The 24,044-nt window shown below is 44.9% G+C and overlaps 1 protein-coding gene across 8 annotated transcripts in view; it reads left to right on the plus strand.

Moving 5' to 3' along the window:
* The first annotated feature begins 1,403 nt into the window (after positions 1–1,403).
* LCOR (ligand dependent nuclear receptor corepressor) overlaps positions 1,404–24,044 on the plus strand; it is a 69,142-nt gene continuing 46,501 nt past the window's right edge. For 3 of the 8 annotated variants that reach the window (XM_040437313.1, XM_040437314.1, XM_040437321.1), the window contains exon 1: positions 1,410–1,529. In XM_040437313.1, coding sequence (XP_040293247.1) covers positions 1,433–1,529 — 97 coding nt within the window. In that variant the 5' untranslated portion in view covers positions 1,410–1,432. Of the gene's footprint in view, positions 1,530–2,853; positions 2,974–4,045; positions 4,065–24,044 lie in introns of those variants that run through there. The other 5 variants (XM_040437317.1, XM_040437315.1, XM_040437319.1 and 2 more) reach the window with 5 other exon arrangements.

Consider the following 24,044-nt stretch of genomic DNA (forward strand, 5'->3'; position numbering starts at 1 on the left):
CCTGCAGCAGATGTCCAAGATGAATCCAGACATCATCCCCATGCTGTTCCCGATCCATTTCCCCTCTACAGAGCAGGGGGTGCCTGGTTCTCTCCCATTGATTCAATTATACTCGGGTGCTTGGTTGAGCACCCGAATATAGCAGTGTGTTCGGGCCGAATACCTTGGTTCTCGATCATCACTAGTAGTGATGTTCTTTACATAGGACTGTATTTTGGAGAGGGCAAGAGAGCTGGTGTGATGTTACTTACATGGGACTGTATGGTGGAGGGAGGAATATAACTACCGGAGGTACTGCAAATCCAGGGGACATTATAGGTGTTCTTATTACTACTGGGGGCTATATAGGAGGGACTTATAGATCCTCCTTATTTTTACTAAGAGTACCATGGGAGCCTTATTACTACTGAGGGGTATGTAGAGAGCTTTATTACCACTGGGGAACAATAGGGGGGCTCATTTCTACTGGGGGCTCTGCGAGAGCATTATTAATACTGGAGGGCTCTTCTACTAATAGGGGCACTCTTGGGGAGCATCATCACTATTGAGGGAACTGTAGGAGGCAGTATTACTAATGAGGGCATTCTGGAAAGGAATTACTATTGGTGGGACTTTGAGGACCACTATTACTATGGGGGGCACTCATATTTCTTCAGGATAGTATTTGGGGATATTGGGGAGCACAGTGAGCAGCAGGATAACACTGAGGGCTCCAGGTTAGGGGATGATAATAGAAAAGGGAGGAAGCTAAGATGTCTGTGTGTCACACTCTGCAGAGACGAGGCACGACTGAAAGAAGTTAAACATAGAATGTGTCGGCAGATAAGAACCATTTGGCCCATCTAGTCTGCCCAATATACTGAATACTATGGATAGCCCCTGGCCCTATCTTATATGAAGGATGGCCTTATGCCTATCCCATGCATGCTTGAACTCCTTCACTGTATTTGCAGCTACCACTTAGTTGCGGGTGTTAAGTTGTCCGGACCAAATGGAGAAGATGATGACAGAAGATCTACATCGGAGGAGACGTGACCTGGAGGCCCTGGATGTGGGCTTGGAGACCCTAGCAACGCCCCTGCTGGCACCTGTAGCTGCACAAAAGGGACCCCCTTACTGGGACTTCGGTACGATAATGGTTTAAAGAAGGTGGAGCATACTGGGAGTTGTAGTCCCGCCGCACAGCTGGACACCTCCGTATAGGTGCGATTCTGTAGCGCTGGGTTCACAGGTTCCTCACCGGGGCTGTGGAGGAGGCAGCTCGTGAGGCTGGGCGGGATTTTTACCTCACACAGCCCGATAGTGACAGGACTGTACTGTACGTGCTGACGTCACCGAGGTCTACGTACCGAGTGGCAGAGGGGAGGGAGGACAGTAGAGGAGGGGGGTGGCGGTTGTTAGAGGGGGAGGGTCCGTGCGAGGCCAGCAGAAAATGGCGAGTCTGTGTAAGAGCCAGCAATGCTCTATCGAGAGGCGCGGTTTTCGACAGGAACTTGACTCTTGGCGGCACAAGCTCATTCACTGTGTAGGTAAGCTCTAATTCTTTTAAACACCCCAAATCGCACCCGACGGGTCACCGGTTTCTCTTTACAACTTAACACCCGCAACTGAGAGAGAAAGGGGAGGAGAAGAGGGGGGGGGGGGGGGGTAAGCGACGACCACGACCAACCCGGAACCGGTGTCCTCTCCTGTCACCGCGCGAGCGGTCGGCTCTTCTCCTCCTCACGGCTCTAAGGTAACGGAAAAAAACCGCGCGAAGTGGGCGTGCGCGAGCGGAGGGGGGGGGGGGGGGGGGGGGCAGCGGGTTTAACGGCCTCCGTCACGTGACTGCGACCCCTTTCTCCTCACACTATCCCCCCTCTCTTTCTCTCCATCTTTTTTTTTTTTGTTAGCCGGTCGCGGAGAGTTAAAGTACGGTGGGCGGCAAGTTGATGAAGGGAGCACAGAGTTGTCCCAAAATGCCGGATTCTCCTCACTACTCCCCTCTCCTCCGTGCCCGGTGAGGCCAATCATGCGGCCGGGGCTCGGTTGTCCGGCTGTTGCTGGGAGTTTGGTCAGGGGGGACGGGCTTGGCTTTGGTGGGGGGGAGCGAGAGGAACTCCCGCCGCTCGGCCCGCGTTTCTAATGCCGGGAGCGCGCAGGAAACACCCCCCACCGCCACCTCTGTTTTATATAGCGCGCGTCCCCGCTCGGTTTACCTTCCCCTGCGCGTTCCCGGGTCCCTCCCCCTTCTGTGCGCGCCCCCGACTCCTGCGCTTGTTAATTGCCCAAAATTCAACACCCCCCCCCCCCCCCCCCCTCCAGGTGAAGTGCTGCAGCTCTCAGGTGGATCCTTTGGAGATTTTCTAAGGGTATATTTACCTGTCCCCCCCCCCCCCCCCTCCAGACTCCATGACCCTGTCCACACTTGGGGCTGCATTGGGTGCAGTGACGCCCACCACCACCCTAACATTACAGTGCCCATGGGGGGGTGCATTGTTATCAGGTTTCTAGGTAATCGCCACTTCCCTTTACAGCGGGTTCAGAGATCAGTCCCTATCAGACCTTCTTTTTTTTGGGGGGGGGGGGCTTTTTAGTTTGCAGCTATGATTATTTTTTTTTGGGTGTGTGTGTTTTTTTTTTTTTTTCTTCTTCTGTTTGCTTAATTAAAGAAACTCGATGCCTTGCGCTCTCTCCCCCTCCCTTCTTTCTGCAAACACTTTTTTTTTTTTTTGTGTGTGTGTGTTCCTTGAATGGTGGGCAGGGATGATGGGGGTGAGGCTCATGAGGAGAGGGGGGCGTGAGAGGGGCCTGAGGCCTAGCTCCAGCTAGCTCGCTCGCCCTTCCCGGAGGAACCTTCCTCACCCCATGATTAAGGATCACCGCGCTCCCCGAGGAACCCCTGCACACCAGGAATATGAGAGAAGATCTCCTTTTGGTGGCTGCAGCATGCTGGGGGATGGGCACGGGATGAATGAGAACTCCTCGATTACAGTATGTTTTTTTTTTTCTTCTCCCCCTCTCCTTCCTTTCCATCTCTAAGGTCCTGTTTCTATCCCCTCTGTGTCATCGGCAGGGTTAAAAGGCAAAAATGACTCCTTTCAGAAAAAGTTGCTGGGCTTTGTGTGTTTTTTTTTTTTTTTTGTGAAGCTCACCCGTTCATCTGCATCCCCCCCTCCTCCTCCTCCTCCTCTTCTTCATTTTGTTTTATTTTTTTGTCATTGATTTGCATTGTCATTTTTTTCTTTTTCGGGAGGGGGGAAGACTTCAGTGTGTATATCCCAGTGGCACGATATGGAAGGGGGGGCCAATATTAATCCTGGTGGAAAGTTAATTTTATCTAAGCCTAAAAGTGAAGGGGGGGCTTTGAAATAATTTTTAGCAAAGCCCATTATGCAAATTATGCTTGGGTTCAGATGTAATTTCATGCTGTGATAGCCTTTCTTTGTCCTCTTCCTGAAACAGTAGCTGAGCACGTATTACATGAAGGGTGGGGGGGGGGGGGACTAAAAAAAATTCTGTGGGTTTACAGTTTACACATGATGGATAGGAGTTGATGAAATGGTTTTAACCCCTGAGACATTTAGGAGTAGGTTCTGTGACTTATTTAGATGGGATCAATTATCTAGGACCGGGACTTGTACACAAATTAAGAGCCCCCCCCCCCCCCCCCCCAAAAAAAAAAATAGCTAGGGGATTGTTTTTTGTTTAGTTTTTTCTTTTGTATGTGTAACCAGATTTGTGTTAACTCCTTCTCTGCCATGGCTAGGTTTTTATTATACGGCACCATGCATTCCTTACATGAGTGCTGCTGTGCAAAAATTAGCCAGAAGATTGGAGATAGAAAGCAAAAAAATAAATGATTGCACGGCCCTGAAGCTGTGTTCACATGTAGCTTTTTTTTTTTTTTGCTTTCTCAAGCAGAGATCTAAAAGGAAGAAGAGGTCTCTGTTGTGGTGATCCAGGCGTTGCAGGGGCATGCTGGGAGTTCTAGTTCTGCACCGCCTGGAGGAGAAACAGGTTAGAGACCATCGCTTTGGGTGGTAGAACATGAGGAGGGGAAGTTTTGCTTGACAGCAGTGATGGTTTGTTACTGGCTTTTGGTATATAGTTGTTAATTTTTGTTGGGGGTTAGGAGAGGTTATGACTTTTGTAGACTTTTATCTGATTCCGTTCTCCCCACTGTTGAATGAATGTTTTTTTTTTTTTTTGAGTGCTAATATTCTGAGCAAGTTTTGCACCAACTCTAAGGTCAGGCAATGCAGGCATTTTTTTTTTTTTTTTTATGACTCGTTTTGCATGTACGAGTTTTTTAACAAAGGGTCCAAAGTTTAGAATTGCCAAGTATTTTATCTTTACGACAATGACACAAAACTTAAATTGATTGCTTTTACGATATAGCTGTGCGCATTGAACTTGGGATTATCTCGCTCTCATGTACTGTATTCTTTAGGGAAACTTCTTTTTTTTTTTTTTTTTGTTCCTGTTAAATTTTAACATTTTATGACCAAGATAACTTATTTGTGTCGAAGTTCTATAATGTTTTTGAAATTTACAATACCTGTGCTTCCATAGTACGTGTCGGGGTGGGGGGTGAAGAAACCAATTGTTGCAGATTTTAGACACCACATTGCTATAGATTTGAGGAAGCTATTTTTCATTTGTGAAGCGATCAATACAGAAGAATCGGCATAGCCCTAGCTAGGAAGCAGCCCAAAAAGTTAGGAACTTGCAGCAAGTTTTAGCATTGGCTACTTTGGGCAAAAAATGTGCCATAAGGGTATATTCACACAACAGCGGGGAAAAAAATGTGTATCTTTTTATTGTCTAAGTTTTTTATTTTTTTTTTTTAATGGCAGTTTTGCATCTCGGTATCCATTTTCTGACCATCCACCTGTTTTAATGCCCATATAAAACAGATGTAGTTCATTGACTTTTTTGTTTAAACTAAACCCCTGCAGTGCCCTCAGTACACATAATGACCCTCATAGTGCCCCCTGGACATCCATTGGCCACCCAATAGTGCCCCAGTGTATATAAGTAGTAGCGTTGAGTGAATTGGGTTCGGATAGCTGTATCAGAACCTGGTTCTTTTGAAAACATCGTTAAGGATATGGGCCCGTCCTACTGTAAAATGTATTGCCTCTGCGGAGGTGTTTCTAAAGTTTTAGGGTACTTTTCACACTAGCGTCGCTGGATTCCGGCAGGCAGTTCCGTCGCGGGAACTGCCTGTCTGATCCGGCAATCTGTATGCAAACGGATACTATTTGTTTCCGGATCCATCTCACAAATGTATTGCAATACCGGATCTGTCTCTCCGGTTGTCATCTGGAAAAACGGATCCAGTATTTTATCTCTTTCACAATTTTAAAGGTCTGCGCATGCGCAGACTGCAAAGCCAGATCCATTTTTCCGGAACACTTGGGGCCGGATCCGGCATTTAATGCATTTTTAAATGTGTTCCGGAATTTTGGACGGAGAAAATACCGCAGCATGCTGCAGTATTTTCTCCATCCAAAAACCGTACAGTGACTGAACTGAAGACATCCTGATGCATCCTGAACGGATTGCTCTCCATTCAGAATGCATGGGGATAAAACTGATCAGTTCTTTTCCGGTATAGAGCCCCCTAGGACGGAACTCATTGCTGGAAAAGAAAAACGCAAGTGTGAAAATACCCTTAGTGAATATCGTGAGACTTTTAGTCTCTCACGTGTCACTTCGTTTATTCGCATAAATTACTATAGCAAAATACTAAGCTGAACTCTGCTTTGTGCCTCATTAATAAATCCAAGTTCAACTTTGTATTTTGATATAGTAATTTATGCGAATAAACAAAGTGACACGTAATAGAGGCGAGATGAAGGAAGTCTCAAGATATTTGCTGAAACTTTGGAAAGACTTCCGTGGAGGCAATACGTTTAACTGTTAACGTAGTTTTTAAAAGAATCTGGTTCGGATACAGCAACCCAATTCGCTCAGCCCTAATAAGTAGTCCATTTTATAAAATCGTCTCCCACCTCCCGTAGTGCCGACAGATACAATATATATATTTTTTTAAATCTATATGTGCACTCCTTTTGCCCACAGGGACACTCGCTCTGCACTGGATGTAGCAGGACCTGATGGCTCTCTTTGTGATCATGTGACATCATGACTGTAAGGTCCTGCTGCCTCCAGTGTGGAGCAAGTGTTCCTTCGCATGCAAGTGGTGAGCTAAGTATTTACATTTTATTTAATTTTTTTTAGCCCCTGAAAGCCCTTTTTCCATAGTGTATCTGTTTTTGATGGCTGTTACGCTGGTGCACTCCTTTCTACATGGTCTATTTATTTCAGTGGAGTCTGCCTGGCCTTGGAAGCAGCCAAAGATGGGACATGTCCTATTTTTCGACAGCTGCTATTCACTAGTTGTTAAAAAAAAAAAAAAAGCACTTGAATAGCCCCGTAGACTTTAATTGGTTCTTAAAATGGCCCTCATTTGGCATTTGAATGAACCCTAGCAAGCATCATGAGTCCTGCAGAACTTATTGGGCCAGAACAAAGTTTCTGGGCAAATGGTTTTACATGCAGATGCTGATTTGTCCGAACCAGCGGTCTCCAACTAGTGGCTTCTGTGGAACCTACCCTCAGTATAACCTGCATCAGCTGCTTTGGGCACATTTACGTCTGCGGCAGCGGTTCCGGCAGACTGTTTTGGCAGAGAGCAGCCTGTCAGATTTCACTAGATCCGGCATTGGTGGATTCTTCAGTTCACAATCGGGATCACCTTTGACTATAATGGGGGTTTGAGGTGATCCGGTTGCTTTCCGGCATAAATGCTGGGTTCAGCCCATGTTTTTTGTCCGGCATTTGTGTCAGATTAGGCATGCCGGACTTGTGAACGTAGCCTTAAAGAGTGGCGAGAGACTTTAAAAGTGTTAATTCTTAGATAATTTGTATATTATTCATAGGCTGTAGATTGTATCCAGTGTCCTCCACCTACAACATAATGTCCGGTCTCATCCTATGCACATTGGGGACCGAACGGACCGTCACAGTTGACAGTCAAAAGAACGTCCACATGCATACATGACTCTTGACATTTAAAAGGATCGCCTCTCGTATCACAGATGATTTTATTTATTTTTTTAAACACATTTTTTCGGGGAGGGGGGGGATATGAAGGGAAGTCTAACAGCAGATCAAGAGAGCAAGGTCAGGATTCTCTTCAAAAATAGATTTTAGGCTGTTTTTATAGTCATTTTCTGCTATTGTTTCCTTCTCCACAAATCCAGCAGGAGAGAGAGGGCGGTTCAGTTTCTACCATAATACGCAGGCCTTTGCATGATTTTGATATTAAGTTAATTAGTCATGGGTGTGGAGTCACATTTTTTATTTGGATTCCTTGATAGAGGGCACGTGCAAATACATTTTGACAAATTGCAAAGCGCTGTAATGAAGATGACTTTTATTGTAATGCTGCCAGCCCAGCCATATTAGGATGCAGAGCAGCCAGTGATGCTCAAACATTCAATCACTTGTAACTTTAGGGAGAATTGCGCTGGTGTGATTCCTTAAGTGTTCCTGAATGAAAATCATGAATTATATATTCTTACCCTTCTAAGTTTTGTATAGCTATTAGAAGCTCTACCATGTATTAGGGGCTGACAAGCATGATGCATGTTGGATAAATGCATGTGGCTGAGTGCTTACTCAATCCGCTTTCGTGTAATTTTGAAAATACATTTGATCCTGGTCGTCACGTGAAGTGTGTTTTTATTTTTTTGCTAGCTGCTTGTAATAAAGCGGGTTAATTCTCATGTACTGCAATCCCACAATTCTTTTTTTTTAAAGCCGCTGTATGTCATAAAAATAAGTTCTGCATGTAGCTGATGTTTTATAAAAAGGCATTTTGTAATGTAGTTTATGTATATTGCTGACAGCGAGTAATCCGGGGGGGAGCATTGATTCCTTTCCATACAGTGCAGATTGCCTTAAATTTCATCGCGATTTTTGGAAATGTGTGGATTCACACAAATGTGGACTTTTGTGCAAAAATGGCAGAATAACTAAGGCCTCATGCACACAACCGTAGGCGGCCCGTGCCCACGCTGCGAACCACAAACGGCAGGTCTGCGATATACGGGCATCGGCCGTGTGCTCACCATATCACGGATGTGGATCTATTCACTTGATTGGGTCCACAACTTGGGAGGTGCGAAACGGCGGCATGGATCGGAAGCACTGCGGCATACGTCGTTGGGTTTTCTGTCCATGCTTCTGCACTGTAAAAAAGTACTGCAAGCACTTGCGGTGCGGACCATCAGATGTGGATTGTGGACCCCATTCCAGTGAATAAATCCACAGACGGTCTGTGCCCGTACTATGCGGTCTGCAGCACGACCATGGCTTGCACACGGTCTTGTGCATGAGGCCTTAGGTGGCCAAAAATATAATTTTTTTTTCAGATTTACTATCCCAAGGCCCTTTTCACATTTCCGTATCCATTTTTCATCCGTGATTGGTCAGTTTATGTATTTTTCCCACCGTGTGTCATCCATATTCCACGGACACTGCTCAGCTGAAATTTAACTTCCTGAGCTTTTCCTACCAATGTTTTTAATGAAACACAGAACACAGATGCCATGAGTGTCAGTGGTTTTTCATGGACCTATAGTCTTAAATGGGCGTGTTTGGTCTGTATCATGGACCAAATTAGTGTGTGTCTCACGGATATGTGAACAAACACAATAAAATGAATGGGTACATGTTCTGTCTGTGGAAAATGCGGATAGCACACTTCAGTGAAAAATGGAAATTTGAACGAGGCCTAAAGATGGCGTAAAATACAAAAGAACGGCTCCGGATTCGTATAGAGGTCCTCTAAAAACTTCTTCTTCTTTATTCACAAATAGTGTTTACAGCAGACACATCCACCCAGTATACAAGATCAGTTGACGCGTTTCGGAACCAAGTCCTTAGTCGTAACAACGTAACATAATGAAGCAGATGGCGTAAAGATGGCGTAAGCTTAGACCGGCGGTCTAGAACTGCACCAGATTTGTCATTGGGGCTTAGGCTGGATGATAAATGTGTTTCAGGGATAGACACCTTTCTCTGACTCTATCGATTAATGGTCGGCTTACTTTGAGACAGATCTTTACACTAGAATTGTGGTGCAAAATGGTTCCTCTAAGGGTACTTTTACACTAGCGTTAAAGTTTTCTGTTATTGAGTTCCGTCACAGGGGCTCGATACCGGAAAAAAAGCTTGTTTTATCCTTATGCATTCTGAATAGAGAGCATTCCGTTCAGTATGCATCAGGATGTCTTCAGTTCAGTCACTCTTATGGTATTTGGCCGGAGAAAATACCGCAGCATTGAAATGTATTAAAATGTATTTTGTATTATGTATGAAATGTATTAATGCCGGATCCGGTACCAAGTGTTCCAGAAAACTGGATCCGGTTTACCGGTCTGCACATGCGCAGACCTTTTAAAAATGTGAAAAATAAATAAATACAGGATCCGTTTTTTCCGGATGACACCGGAGAGACGGATCCCGTATTTCAATACATTTGTCAGCCGGATCCGGAAACAAATGCTATCCGTTTTGCATACGGATTTCTGGATCCGGCAGGCAGATGCGGCAACGGAACTGCCTGCTGGAATCCTCGAACGTACCCTGAGGCCCTACCCTTTCTGCTAAGCCACACCTCCTTGTCAAGCATGCCTGGAAAAGTGTGGACGTGCCAGATTCTGCCACTTCTTAGATTTTTCGTGCAGACTTGCACGCCAGTCTTACCATTAGCATATTCTTAATGATTTTCCCCTATAGAGATGTGAAAACACCTGAAAAAATGGCAAGAGCTTCATCATGTGATGTTTTTAAAAAGAAAACCTAATGAAGAAAAATGCCAGGAGCAAAAAATGCTTTTGTAGCCTGCGTTTTAGATTTCCTATAGACCTTCAGCTAACATCTGGAGCTGACAGTTTTACTACATACAGTGCCTTGGAAAAGCATTCACCCCCTTGACTTTTTTTTCTTGTTTTGTTAATCTGAATTTTATGTGATGGATCAGAACACAATAGTCTAAAGTTGGTGAAGTGAGATGAGAAAAATATATAAATAAAACTATTGTTTAGAAATAGAAAACTGGCATGTGCGTATGTATTCACCCCTTTGTTAGGAAGCCCATAAAAAGCTCTGGTGCAACCAATTACCTTCAGAAGTCACATAATTAGTGAAATGATGTCACCTGTGTGCAATCTAAGTGTCACATGATCTGTCATTACATATACGCACCTTTTTTGAAAGGCTCCAGAGGCTGTAACACCTAAGCAAGAGGCATCTCTAACCAAACACTGCCATGAAGACCAAGGAACTCTCCAGACAAGTAAGGGACAATGTTGTTGAGAAGTACAAGTCAGGGTTAGGTTATGCCTTAGACTTTTTCCAGGGAGTAAAATGGCCTGAACAGGATTTTGACGCTTGTACAGACATTATTGCGACCTCTGGTGGTGGCAGCATCATGCTGGGGGGATGGGACTGGGAAACTGGTCAGAGTTGAGGGAAAGATGGATGGTGCTAAATACAGGGATATTCTTCAGCAAAACCTGCACCACTCTGTGCGTGATTTGAGGCTAGGACGGAGGTTCATTTTCCAGCAGGACAATGACCCCAAACACACGGCTAAAGCAACACTTGAGTGGTTTAAGAGGAAACCTGTAAATGTCCAGATCTCAATCCAATAGAAAATCTGTGGTCAGACTTAAAGGGAGTCTGTCACCACATTTGAGCATATTAGACTGATCAAATAGCGTTATATGTGCCACCCAGAACTTAAAAACGGTACCTTTGTTGTATCCAATGGAGTTTTCTTTCAGCCAAAAATGAACTTTTAAGATTCTGTAAATGCGCCCTCTCAAGTGCCCAGGGCGGCGTCTCAATCGTCCGAGCCCCAGGCAGCACCTCCTCAACGGCTCATAACCCCGCCCTCCGTGTGCCTCTGCCCGCCCTTTTACTCTCCTCCTCTCTCCTTTTCCACTGCGGCTGCGCGGTCAAATTCGTAGCGCAGTGGAAAAGGATCTTCAAAGATGTGGGCATGTTCTATAAAATAAATGATGCAAATACTCAAACAAACTGTTAATTCCAGGTTGTGAGGCACCAAAATACGAAAAAAAAGTCAAGGGGGTGAATACTTTTGCAAGGTACTGTAAATGCCGTTAAAAATGCAAAAAGGAAAGAAAAACGACAGCAAAAACCTACGTGTGAGCCCATCCCAAAGAGCTAATTTTATGCACATTATATACACTGCTCAAAAAAATAAAGGGAACACTTGAACAACACAATGTAACTCCAAGTCAATCACACTTCTGTGAAATCAAACTGTCCACTTAGGAAGCAACACTGAGTGACAATCAATTTCACATGCTGTTGTGCAAATGGGATAGACAACAGGTGGAAATTATAGGCAATTAGCAAGACACCCCCAATAAAGGAGTGGTTCTACAGGTGGTGACAACAGACCACTTCTCAGTTCCTATGCTTCCTGGCTGATGTTTTGGTCACTTTTGAATGCTGGCGGTGCTTTCACTCTAGTGGTAGCATGAGACGGAGTCTACAACCCACACAAGTGGCTCAGGTAGTGCAGCTTATCCAGGATGGCACATCAATGCGAGCTGTGGTAAGAAGGTTTGCTGTGTCTGTCAGCATAGTGTCCAGAGCATGGAGGCGCTACCAGGAGACAGGCCAGTACATCAGGAGACGTGGAGGAGGCCGTAGGAGGGCAACAACCCAGCAGCAGGACTGCTACCTCCGCCTTTGTGCAAGGAGGAACCGGAGGAGCACTGCCAGAGCCCTGCAAAATGACCCCCAGCAGGCCACAAATGTGCATGTGTCTGCTCAAACGGTCAGAAACAGACTCCATGAGGGTGATATGAGGGCCCGACGTCCACAGGTGGGGGTTGTGCTTACAGCCCAACACCGTGCAGGACGTTTGGCATTTGCCAGAGAACACCAAGATTGGCAAATTCGCCACTGGCGCCCTGTGCTCTTCACAGATGAAAACAGGTTCACACTGAGCACATGTGACAGACGTGACAGAGTCTGGAGACGCCGTGGAGAACGTTCTGCTGCCTGCAACATCCTCCAGCATGACCGGTTTGGCATTGGGTCAGTAATGGTGTGGGGTGGCATTTCTTTGGAGGGACGCACAGCCCTCCATGTGCTCGCCAGAGGTAGCCTGACTGCCATTAGGTACCGAGATAAGATCCTCAGACCCCTTGTGAGACCATATGCTGGTGCGGTTGGCCCTGGGTTCCTCCTAATGCAAGACAATGCTAGACCTCATGTGGCTGAAGTGTGTCAGCAGTTCCTGCAAGACGAAGGCATTGATGCTATGGACTGGCCCGCCCGTTCCCCAGACCTGAATCCAATTGAGCACATCTGGGACATCATGTCTCGCTCTATCCACCAACGTCGCGTTGCACCACAGACTGTCCAGGAGTTGGCAGATGCTTTAGTCCAGGTCTGGGAGGAGATCCCTCAGGAGACCGTCCGCCACCTCATCAGGAGCATGCACAGGCGTTGTAGGGAGGTCATACAGGCACGTGGAGGCCACACACACTACTGAGCCTCATTCTGACTTGTTTTAAGGACATTACATCAAAGTTGGATCAGCCTGTAGTGTGTTTTTCCACTTTAATTTTGAGTGTGACTCCAAATCCAGACCTCCATGGGTTGAAAAATTTGATTTCCATTTTTTAATTTTTGTGTGATTTTGTTGTCAGCACATTCAACTATGTAAAGAACAAAGTATTTCAGAAGAATATTTAATTAATTCAGATCTAGGATGTGTTATTTTTGTGTTCCCTTTATTTTTTTGAGCAGTGTAGTTTTCCTTATCTGACATCTTATCTGACAGATGACCACATGTTACCAAATGGTTACTGGGGCCTACTTGTTCTGGGCATTCGTGAATAACGCCTCCCTTCCTGTTGAAATGAGGCGTATTCACTTATCTTCTGCTAACCTTTTTTTTTTTTTTTTTTTTGGGGGGGGGGGGTGCTCCCATCTTCTGCCCAATCCAATTACACTTTAGGAGAGTAGTTCTGTAATTGTATCCCTGGTGCTTTGTGCAGATGCCCTCAAATCTGCATTTATTTGGATTTGTACTGGGTAACAGCGCTGGCCTGACTGTTATTGGAGGCCTCTCCATTTTACTTTGGGAATTGACTTATGACGTCTTTGTTCCTTTTTTTTTTTTTTTTTTTTGTAAATATGATCAAATAACCCCAGGCTAGTGGGGGTTGGGTTTTCATTGATTTTGTAGATCAAAGGTACAGTATACTATGTGTTGTATCTGAAAATCAGTCATTTTTTTTTTTCTATTATAAGTATAGACTCTAAGGCCTTGTGTTGGAGATCTGCACTAACAGCATTCCCCCAAAATATCTATTACTTGAATTGGCACTTTTATAATGGAAGCATTTCGGAGCATGGCAGAAGGGGGTGTTCCCCATGGCTGCCCTCCTAGGCTGTTATCAATGTACACAAACCTCTTGCATTTGTCTGTGGACTAGCATTTTCTTTTTGCCTTTCTGCGCATACAGACTGCCATAAAGAGTTCTTCTGCTGCTAGGTATAAATTTCGCAGGCCGGAACCAGGTAGCTTTGCCAGAAAGAAATGCAAACGCTGTGAGGGGGCACGTGTGAGCATTACTACTGTGAGGGGGCACATATCAGGGCATAACTACTGTGAGGAGGGCACATATCAGGGCATAACTACTGTGAGGAGGGCACATATCAGGGCATAACTACTGTGAGGGGGCACAAGTGAGCATAACTACTGTGAAGAAGGCACATATCTGGCATAACTACTGTGAGGGGGCACATATCAGGGTAAAACTACTGTGTGGAGGGCACATATCAGGGCATAACTACTGTGAAGAGGGCACATCAGGCCATAACTACTGTGAGGGGGCACGAGTGAGCATTACTACTGTGAAGAGGGCACATCTGGCATAACTACTTTGAGGGGGCACATATCTGGGCATAACTACTGTGAGGGGGCATGAGTGAGCATTACGTCTGTGAAGAGGGCACATATCTTGGCATTATTACTGTGAGGGGGCATGTGATGTATACATGTGTGTAATGTATGTAGTGCAGTATATGATGATCACACACTGCACTACATACATTACACACATATATACATCACATACTGCGCTGTCACCTTTTTCTGCAGGTCTACCTTGATGTCTGGTCTTTAGGTTTCAGTCAGATCCTTCACCGCCATGCTTGCGCCGTGTGCCCTACACCACCAGGAGCTGGCCCCTCCTCCTTTCATCTCCCGCCGGCTTCTCCTACAGCAGGGTGCTCTATCGCTCCAGTGCCCGCCCAATCTTACCAATCAGGGGCGTAGCTAGAAATGACTGGGCCCCATAGCAAAATATTTTATGGGCTCCCCTCCCGGATCCCCCACCCCCACATACCTATCGGACCTCCCACACCCCTCCCTAGATCCCCCCCCCTTAAGTGTCATCCACAGATCCGCCCCCCCCCCCCTTAAGTGTCATCCACAGACCCCCCCCTCACCCAGAGCCGCCTCCTAGCTAATTTATTTATTGCACTTGCCTCTGTATAATTGAAGAGAAGCGCCGTAATCTCGCACAGGCGCACTGGCAGAGGCCAGGAAGACTGTGCATGGCACTTCGATTCCTCTGCCAGTGCGCCTGTGCGAGATTACGGCGCTTCTCTTCAATTTCACAGAGGCAAGTGCAGTGAATAAATTAGCTACGAGGCGGCGCTGAGCGGGAAGATTGCAGGCACAGGCAGCATCGCTTTGCTGCCTGTGCCGTTCGCAGCGCGCCCTGCGCTGATAAAGTCCTGTTACTGCGCGGGCCGCATGACACTGCTTCGCGGGCCGCAGGTTGGGCATCACTGAAATAGTACAAAAAAATTTCAGTTTCTTGTGTGCATGAGGCCTTGGAGAGAGAATAAAATAGACACACTACTTATGAATTTTTCTTTAATATTTGTGCAACTCATTTTAGATTATTTTTTTTTTTTTTTTTATGTATTTGGCAAAGTGTACTTTTATAGGTTTCAGGTCTTTTTCCTTACCAGTCATGAGCGCATTCCAGGAGTTGTTTAAAAAGAATTTTCGTACGTGAAGGTAGATTCACAGTATTTCGACCCTTCTGAAAATATGGTCAAACATAATACAGTTTTTGATTACATGCATTACTGCTACTTGCCTTGTTTGGCAGGGAGTATTGTATTTAGGGTTGTCCCGATACCGATACTAGTATCGGTATCTGGACCGATTCCGAGTTTTCTCGGCGGTACTCAGCCGCCGATACCCCGCCCCGATACATAAATAGAATACTTTTTTTTTTTTCCCGCAATGAATATTTTTGCGGCCCGGCAAAGATGCAGCATCGGGAGAGAGGAGGGGCTGGAGTCCGTAACTAGGGGCGGGGCCCGGTGCAGTCACTGTACTCTTACACCGGGCCCCGCCGCTCACCAAAGTATTTATAAACGTGAATCCTTATCCTGTTATTAAGTTGAACTAACGCTGCCCTCTCCCATGTTCCCCTGTATCCCCCTGTAAGCTTCAATAGCAGGCAGAGCAGACGGCAGCAGTAACGTCACTCACTGACGTAGAGCGCCTGCTCCGCCCACTTTATGAATGAAGCAGGCGGAGCAGACGCGCGACGTCAGTGAGTGACGTTACTGGTGCCGTCCGCTCTGCCTGCTATGGAAGCTTAAGTAAGTGCTGTGGGGATACAGGGGGATACAGGGGAACATGGGAGAGGGCAGCGTTAGTTCAACTTAATAACAGGATAAGGATTCACGTTTATAAATACTTCGGTGAGCGGCGGGGCCCGGTGTATTGGGGGACACTGTTATGAGGGGGATCTGTGGATGACATATAGCAGTGTCATCCACAGATCCTCCCCATAACAGTTCCATCCACAGATCCCCTATAACAGCACCATCCACAGATCCCCCACCAAATAACAATGCCATCCTCAGATCCCCCCACCCCATAACAATGCCATCCACAGATATCCCACCCCATAGCAGTGCCATCCACAGATCCCCATAACAGTGCCATCCACAAATCCCCATAACAGCGCCATCCACAGATCCCCATAACAGCGCCATCCACAGATCCCCCATAACAGTGCCATCCACAGATCCCCCATAACAGTGCCATCCACAGATCCCCCATAACAGTGCCATCCACAGATCCCCCATAACAGTGCCATCCACAGATCCCCCATAACAGTGCCATCCACAGATCCCCCATAACAGTGCCATCCACAGATCCCCCATAACAGTGCCATCCACAGATCCCCCATAACAGTGCCATCCACAGGTCCCCCATAACAGTGCCATCCACAGATCCCCCACATGACAGTGCGTCATCCACAGATCCCCCAAAACGGTCACATGACATTTAAAAAAAGTATCGGTATTCGGTATCGGTGACTACTTGAAAAAAAGTATCGGTACTTGTACTCGGTCCTAAAAAAGTGGTATCGGGACAACCCTAATTGTATTAGCACTGTATATAACCATACATGCGCTGACCAATTAGGCTGCTTTCACACAGGTTTTTGCTGGGGGGTTTTGTGCATCTTTGCGTTTTTAGTGGCACACTGGCCCGGGGTGACTAATCCTAAAGATGGCTTAACCTTAGACCAGCGGTCTGGACCTACACCGGATTTATCACAGGAGGTCAGGCTGAATGATAAATGTGGTGCAAGGACAGACACTTTTCTGACTCTATACCAACTATTGGTTGACTTAGGGCTCATACACACGACCGTATGTATTTTACTGTCCACTACAGACCTCCATGTGCATTACATTTTTTGCGAAACGGAAAAGCTGGCCCCTAATAGAGCAGTCCTATCCTTGTCCGTAATACGGACAATGATAGAACATGTTCGATTCACCAAAAAAATAGAACATATGGAAACGGAATGCAAACTGAGTAACTTCTGTTCTTCTTGCGGACCCATTGAAATGAATGGTTCCGCATACGGTCCCAAAAAAAAAGAGGATACGGAAAGAAATTAAGTTAGTCTGCATGAGCCCTTACTTTGAGACAGATTCCACTCCAGAATTATGGTGCATCTTAATCCTATCCCTTTCATTTAAAGCTCTGCCCCTTGTTGTCACCTCTAAATATGGTGTCCCAGATCATGCATAACGTCCAAATAATGCACTTACCAATTGGAATGTTATTTCAAAAGTCCCTCGTTGTCTGTGAATTACGCCTTTTCTATCAGCTGTTTACAGCTCATTGCCAGGGGATACGGCCACCCCTGTCATATCACTCTTGGCATCGGCAGCGCGCTTGTTCAGGCAAGCACCACTATGCCAATCACACAGGAGGTTCACGCCCCGAGCAGAAGCAAGAAGTAGGGAGCTGCTGTGCTGGAGGGAGTGTAGAAACCCTACTTGCCCTACTTTTAGACAGATATTTGGCGCAGACACACCTGGGTAAATATAGGCCACCGTTTGTTAAATAAAATGGAGAGCCACTTCAAAAAAGGCAACTATTGCAGATGGCCAAAAAAACACAAGCAGTTATTCTGCCTTGATTACCGTATTATTATTATTTTTTTGTAAACTGCCACTGCCAAATTCATGTATGTTGGGACCCTAAGGGTCCATTCACACGTCCGTAGAATGGGTCTGCATCCGTTCCGCAATATCCGGAATGGGTGCGAACCCATTCATTCTCTATGGGGAAGGAATGGATGCGTAGAGCACACTATGTCCGCATTTCCGGAGCTCACCCCCGATCTTCCGGGCCGCAGCTCCGGAAAAAAATAGAACATGTCCTATTCTTGTCCGCAATTGCGGAAAAGAATAGGCAGTTCTATAGGGGTGCCGGCCGCGTGTATTGCGGATCCGCAATGTACTACGGACGTCTGAATGGGCCCTTACAGACATTATTTTACAGCAGTAGGAAATGTTAAAGAAAAAACTGACAAGCCTCCGCTAGGGCTAGATTGCTACTCTCTGGTGACGTGTGGTTCACTGCTGTTTGTAGACTCTGATCCTTCCAGTGTTGCTGGTGGTGAACATAGAACAAGAATTGCTTTGCAGTACAATTTTCATTAATGGGGGAGTGTGAGGAAGCACTTTGACTTTCAAAAAGATTAGTGAACATCTCCAGTCAACACCAGATTGTACAATGTATATGAGAGATTTATCACAAGGGTTTAAGTCCGTTTTACAGGAATCTGTGTTCCTGTAATTTGTGTCAAATTTATCAAACGTTGCAGTATATTTGGTGCCTCTGTCAGCAGATTTTTACCTATGACACTGGCTGACCTGTTACATGTGCGCTCGGCAGCTGGAGGCATCTGTGTTGGTCCCACGTTCATATATGACTGCATTACTGAGAAAAATGATGTTTTAAAGAGGTTCTCCAAGAGTATAAAATGTCCCCTCCTGTGCCAGGCACCCCACATGGAATGTACTTACCCCAGTCCCCGCTCCTGGCGCCGCTGCTTCTCCCTGCACACGGACGAAAACATCCGGTGTCGGGGGGGCAGAGCAGCCAATGACAAACGGGGACGAGCCTCCGTGACCTCACCGGCGATGCTAGGGAGGCTCGTCCCCACCTGCCATTGGCTGCTCCAACCCCTCCTGAACACTGGATGTTTTCTCCCGTGTGCCGAGAGAAGCAGTAGTGGCGATGCGAGGACCGAGAGCGGGGTAAGTATATTCCATGTGGGGTGCCCGGCATATGGGGGGGGATTTTATACTCTTGGAGAACCTCTTTAATATATGCAAATTAGCCTCTAGGAGCAATGGGGGCTTTGCTGTTACACCTAGAGGCTCTGCTCTCTGCAACGTCCGTGCCCTCTACACTTTGATAGACAGGGCTAGGCAGTGTAAATGACATCACACCTGGACCTGTCTAAGTGCAGAGAGCAGAGCCTTTTGGTGCAATGGTGATGCCCCCGTTGCTCCTAGAGGCCCATTTGCATATATTAAAACTTCATTTTTCTCAGCAATTCGGGCACATATGAACATGGGACCAACACAGATGCCTTCAGCTGCCAAGCGCACATGTAACAGGTCTGTTGAGTTGTTACTCCACTTTCTCCACCACCCATTTACTGGAGTGAGATTGTGACCATTTTTGCGACATTTAAAAAAAAGTTGCAGTTTATAACTTTGTCTTAATCCACAGTGTGTGTGGATTAAGACAAAGTTATCAACTGCAACCTCTCCCTTAAACCTAGAGTGAGTGGTGTAAAAATGCAAATATCAAAATTTTTAGACGTATAAACCCAAAATTAGGGATGAGCGAACTTGCGTTTTACAAGTTTGAGTTTTATTACAATTCCCATATGGATTCCGTTATCACGGGCCACAACTGAATTCAATGACGGAAGGAGTAACTGAATGCCTTTAAGAGGCCTTCTGTCATAATAGAAGTCTATGGGCCGCATAACGGATCCGTCTGGTTTCCGTTATGCCCTAGTCCTCTTACATAATCAAACTCAAACTTGTAAAACACAAGTTTGCTCATCCCTACCCAGAATATTTTTTTTAATTATTGCCTACAGAGCTTGATAAATTCCTGTTGTGTCCTTAGAGGTTCTGTAGCTTTTTCTTACTGATGATCTCTCCTCTGGCTAGATCAACAGTATCTAATCGGCGGGGGTCTGACACCCGGGACCTCCGCTGATCAGCTGTTTGAGAAGGCAGCGGCGCTGGCAGTAGTGCACCACAACTTTTTTGCTGTTTTCTGCATGCCCAGTGACGTCACAAGTAGAACAATGTCTTTTCAAATCTGTACTACAATCCTGTCCTTTGCATTTTTCCCCCAGATATTTTGCTGATTTGGGACAAATGCATGCAAGTTTATGGTGTGAATTGTATCACAATTATACATCATGTGAACAAACCCTATATATTTCCCTGCTTTCCATGCAAGGTTTGTCGTTCAGGCCTGAATAAGGACTTATGCACACAGCCGTAGCCGTGGTCCGCGAATTGCAGATCTGCAAAACACGACTACTGGTTGTGTTCTGCGGAATGGAATGTCTCTAAAACAGTCCTATCTTTGTCCATAAAATGGACTAGAATAGGACATGTTCTGTATTTTTGCCAGGCCGCAGAACGGACACACAGTTGCCGACAGCACACATTGTGCTGTCCGCATCTTTTGCGGCCACATTGAATTGAATAGGTCTGCATCCGACCTGCAAAAAAATGATCGAATACGAATAAAAAAAAAAACCACTACTGTGCATGAGCCCTAAAACTGCTGCAGCTTCAAGAATAAGGAGCCAGCAATTTAAAATGACGGAGCTGTATCTACAAAACTTGGTTATGACTGCTGCACAAAAGAAAACATTTCTAGAGAACATTCTGCAATTGGACCTAAAGCTCTTCTTGCTTTTATTTCTTTTCATCATAGGTATACAGGAGGATTCCCCAATGTATAGCACTGATGGAACACTGCAACATATCCCTCTGTATAAGTACACAGTGGTATATGAAGCCTATTGTACTCCATTGTGTACAAAACAAAATATTGAGTGAATGGGGCCCTATAAATATGTTCAGCATATGCACTGGGAGCTCTCCGGGCAAATATGCCAAATGTAGTTCACAAACGAAGTGAAACTCCACAATACTCAGAATAGAGCAACCTTAACCCCTTCAACCCCGGGCCTGTTTTCACCTTCCAGCCCAGGCCATTTTTTGCAAATCTGACATGTCACTTTATGTGGTGATAACTTTAAAACCCTTTTACTTATACAGGCCATTCTGAGATATTTTTTTTTTTTCACTTATTTTTACCACTGTCATGAAGTACAATATGTGACGAGAAAACAAACATTTTTATTTATAAAAAAAATTAAAAATTTACCAAAAATGTTGAAAAATTAGCAAATTTCAATTTCTCTACTTTTAGAATAGATAGTAATACCTTCAAAATAGTAATTACTTTACATTCCCGATATGTCTAATTCATGTTTGGATCATTTTAAAAATTACATTTTTATTTTTTGGGGTCGTTAGAAGGCTTAGCAGTTCGGAAAATTTCCAAAACCCACTTTTTAAGGATCAGTTCAGGTCTGAACTGAAGTCACTTTGTGAGGCTTACATAATAGAAACCACCTAAAAATGACTGCATTTTAGAAACTAGACCCCTCAAGGTATACAAAACTGATTTTACAAACTTTGTTAACCCTTTAGGTGTTCCACAAGAATTGATGGAAAATGGAGATAAATTTTCAGAATTTCACTTTTTTGGCAGATTTTACATTTTAATCAATTTTTTCCAGTAGCAAAGCAAGGGTTAACCGCCAAATAAAACTCAATATTTAAACTGCAGTACGGGCACACGGCAGGGCGCAGAAGGAAAGGAACGCCATATGGTTTTTGGAAGGCAAATTTAGCTGAACTTGTTTTTAGATGCCATTTCCTATTTGAAGCCCCCCTGATGCACCCCTACAGTAGAAACTCAAAAAAGTGACCATATTTTGGAAACTACGGAATAAGGTGCCAGTTTTATTGGTACTATTTTGGGGTACACATGATTTTTTTTATTGCTCTATATTACGTTTTTTGTGAGGGAAGGTAACAAAAAAATGGCTGTTTTGGCACCGTTTTTATTTTTACAGCATTTCCTTGAGGGATTAGGTCATGTGACTTTTTTATAGAGAAGATCGTTACGCACGTGGCAATACCTAATATGTCTACTTTTTCTTATTTATTTAAGTTTTACACAATAATAGCATTTTTGAAACCGAAATAATGATATTTTAGTGTCTCATAGTCTGAGAGCCATAGCTTTTTTATTTTTTTTGACCGATTCTCTCAGGTAGGGTCTAATTTTTTGTGGGATGAGGTGACTGTCTGATTGGTACTATTTTGGGGGGCATACGCCTTTTTGATCACTTGCTGTTGCAGTTTTTGTGATGCAATGTGACACTTTTTTTTTTTTATACATTTTTTTTTTTACGGTGTTCATCTGAGTGGTTAGGTCATGTGATATTTTTATAGAGCTGTTTGTTACGGACATGGCGATACCTAATATGTATTTTTTTTATGTATTTCACTTTAGCACTATAATAGCAGTTTTGAAACAAAAAAAATTATAATAAAAAATTATGTTTTAGTGTCTCCATGTTCTGAGAGCTATAGTTTTTTATATTTTTTGGGAGATTGTCTTAGGTAGGGGCTTATATTTTGCGGGATGAGGTGACTGTTTTATTCATACCATTTTGGGGGGCATACTCCTTTTTCATTGCTTGGTGTTGCACTTTTTGTGATATAAGGTGACAAAAATGGCTTTATTTTTACAGTTTTTTATGGTGTTTATCGGACAAAGTGGATCATGTGATATATTTATAGAGCCGGTAATTACGGACGCGGCGATACCTAATGTGTGGGTTTTGTTTTTTCTGTTTTTTATTATAAAATAAGGGAAAAGGGGTGTTTTTTTTCTTTACTTTATTAATTTTTATTACTTTATAAATTTTATTAAAAACACTTTATTTTTTTTACTTTATTTATGACATTCACTTTTGGGGGTCTGATCCCCTCTGCAATGCATTACAATACATCTGTATTGTAATGCATTGCCTGTTAGTGTATGACACTGAGTCATACACTAACAGGTTGCCTAGGAGACGGGCCTGAGGCTGGATCTCCTCGGCTCCCGTAGAAGGCAGTTCTAGGCAGTGCGGGGACTCAATGCGATCGTTCACCTGACACAAACAAACCTCTTCTATGGTGCGGACCGCGGCATAGAAGGGGTTAATCCGCCAGTGTCTACTTTTACAGCGATGCCGGCGGATACAGCAGGGGCCCGGCTACGACGGACTGCCGGGCCCCTGCAGTGATCGCACGCGCACTGCTCCGGTGCCCGCACGATCACTATGACGTACTATTACGTCAAATTGCAGAAACTCAGTGGTTCCCATGACGTAACAGTACGTCAAAGGTCGGGAAGGGGTTAAAGGCCCCTTTCACACGGGCGAGTATTCCGCGCGGATGCGATGCGTGAGTTGAACGCATTGCACCCACACTGAATACCGACACATTAATTTCTATGGGGCTGTTCACATGAGCGGTGATTTTCACGCATCACTTGTGCGTTGCGTGAAAATCGCAGCATGCTCTATATTCTGCGTTTTTCACGCAACGCAGGCCCCATAGAAGTGAATGGGGTTGCGTGAAAATCGCAAGCAAGTGCGGATGCGGTGCGATTTAAATTTTTTTAACTCACCTTAGTCCACTTGATCACGTAGCCCGGCATCTCCTTCTGTCTCCTTTGCTGAACAGGACCTGTGGTGAACATTAATTACAGGTAAAGGACCTTTGGTGACGTCACTCCTGTCATCACATGATCCATCACATGATCTTTTACCATGGTGATGGATCATGTGATGACCGGAGTGACTTCACCAAAGGTCCTTTACCTGTAATTAATGCTCACCACAGGTCCTGTTCAGCAAAGCAGACAGAAGAAGCCGGGCATCGCGATAAAGTGGACTAAGGTGAGTTAAATTTTTTATTTTTTTTTAACCCCTCCAGCGCTATTGTACTATGCATTCTGTATTCAGAATGCTATTATTTTCCCTTTATAACCATGTTATAAGGGGAAATAATACAATCTACAGAACACCGATCCCAAGCCCGAACTTCTGTGAAGAAGTTCAGGTTTGGGTACCAAACATGCACGACTTTTCTCACACGAGTGCAAAACGCATTACAATGTTTTGCACTCGCGCGGAAAAATCGCGGGTGTTCCCGCAACGCACCCGCACATTTTCCCGCAACGCCCGTGTGAACCCAGCCAAAGAAAAAAAAAAAACAGTCAGCAGGCTCGACCCTATTGCACATGAAATTCTACTTAGTGGGTTTTGATCCTGCTGATTAAAATGATCCCAGTCTTGTGAAAATCTGTTGCCAATAAAAATTACCTATTTATACAGATGAGGACTTCTGTGCACAGAGGGATGGGCCTAGCCCTGTGATGGCTAACCTCCGGCACACCAGCTGTGGTAAAACTACAACCCCCA

The sequence above is a fragment of the Bufo bufo genome, chromosome 6, assembly GCF_905171765.1.
Source record: "Bufo bufo chromosome 6, aBufBuf1.1, whole genome shotgun sequence".
NCBI classification, from domain to species: Eukaryota; Metazoa; Chordata; class Amphibia; order Anura; family Bufonidae; genus Bufo; species Bufo bufo.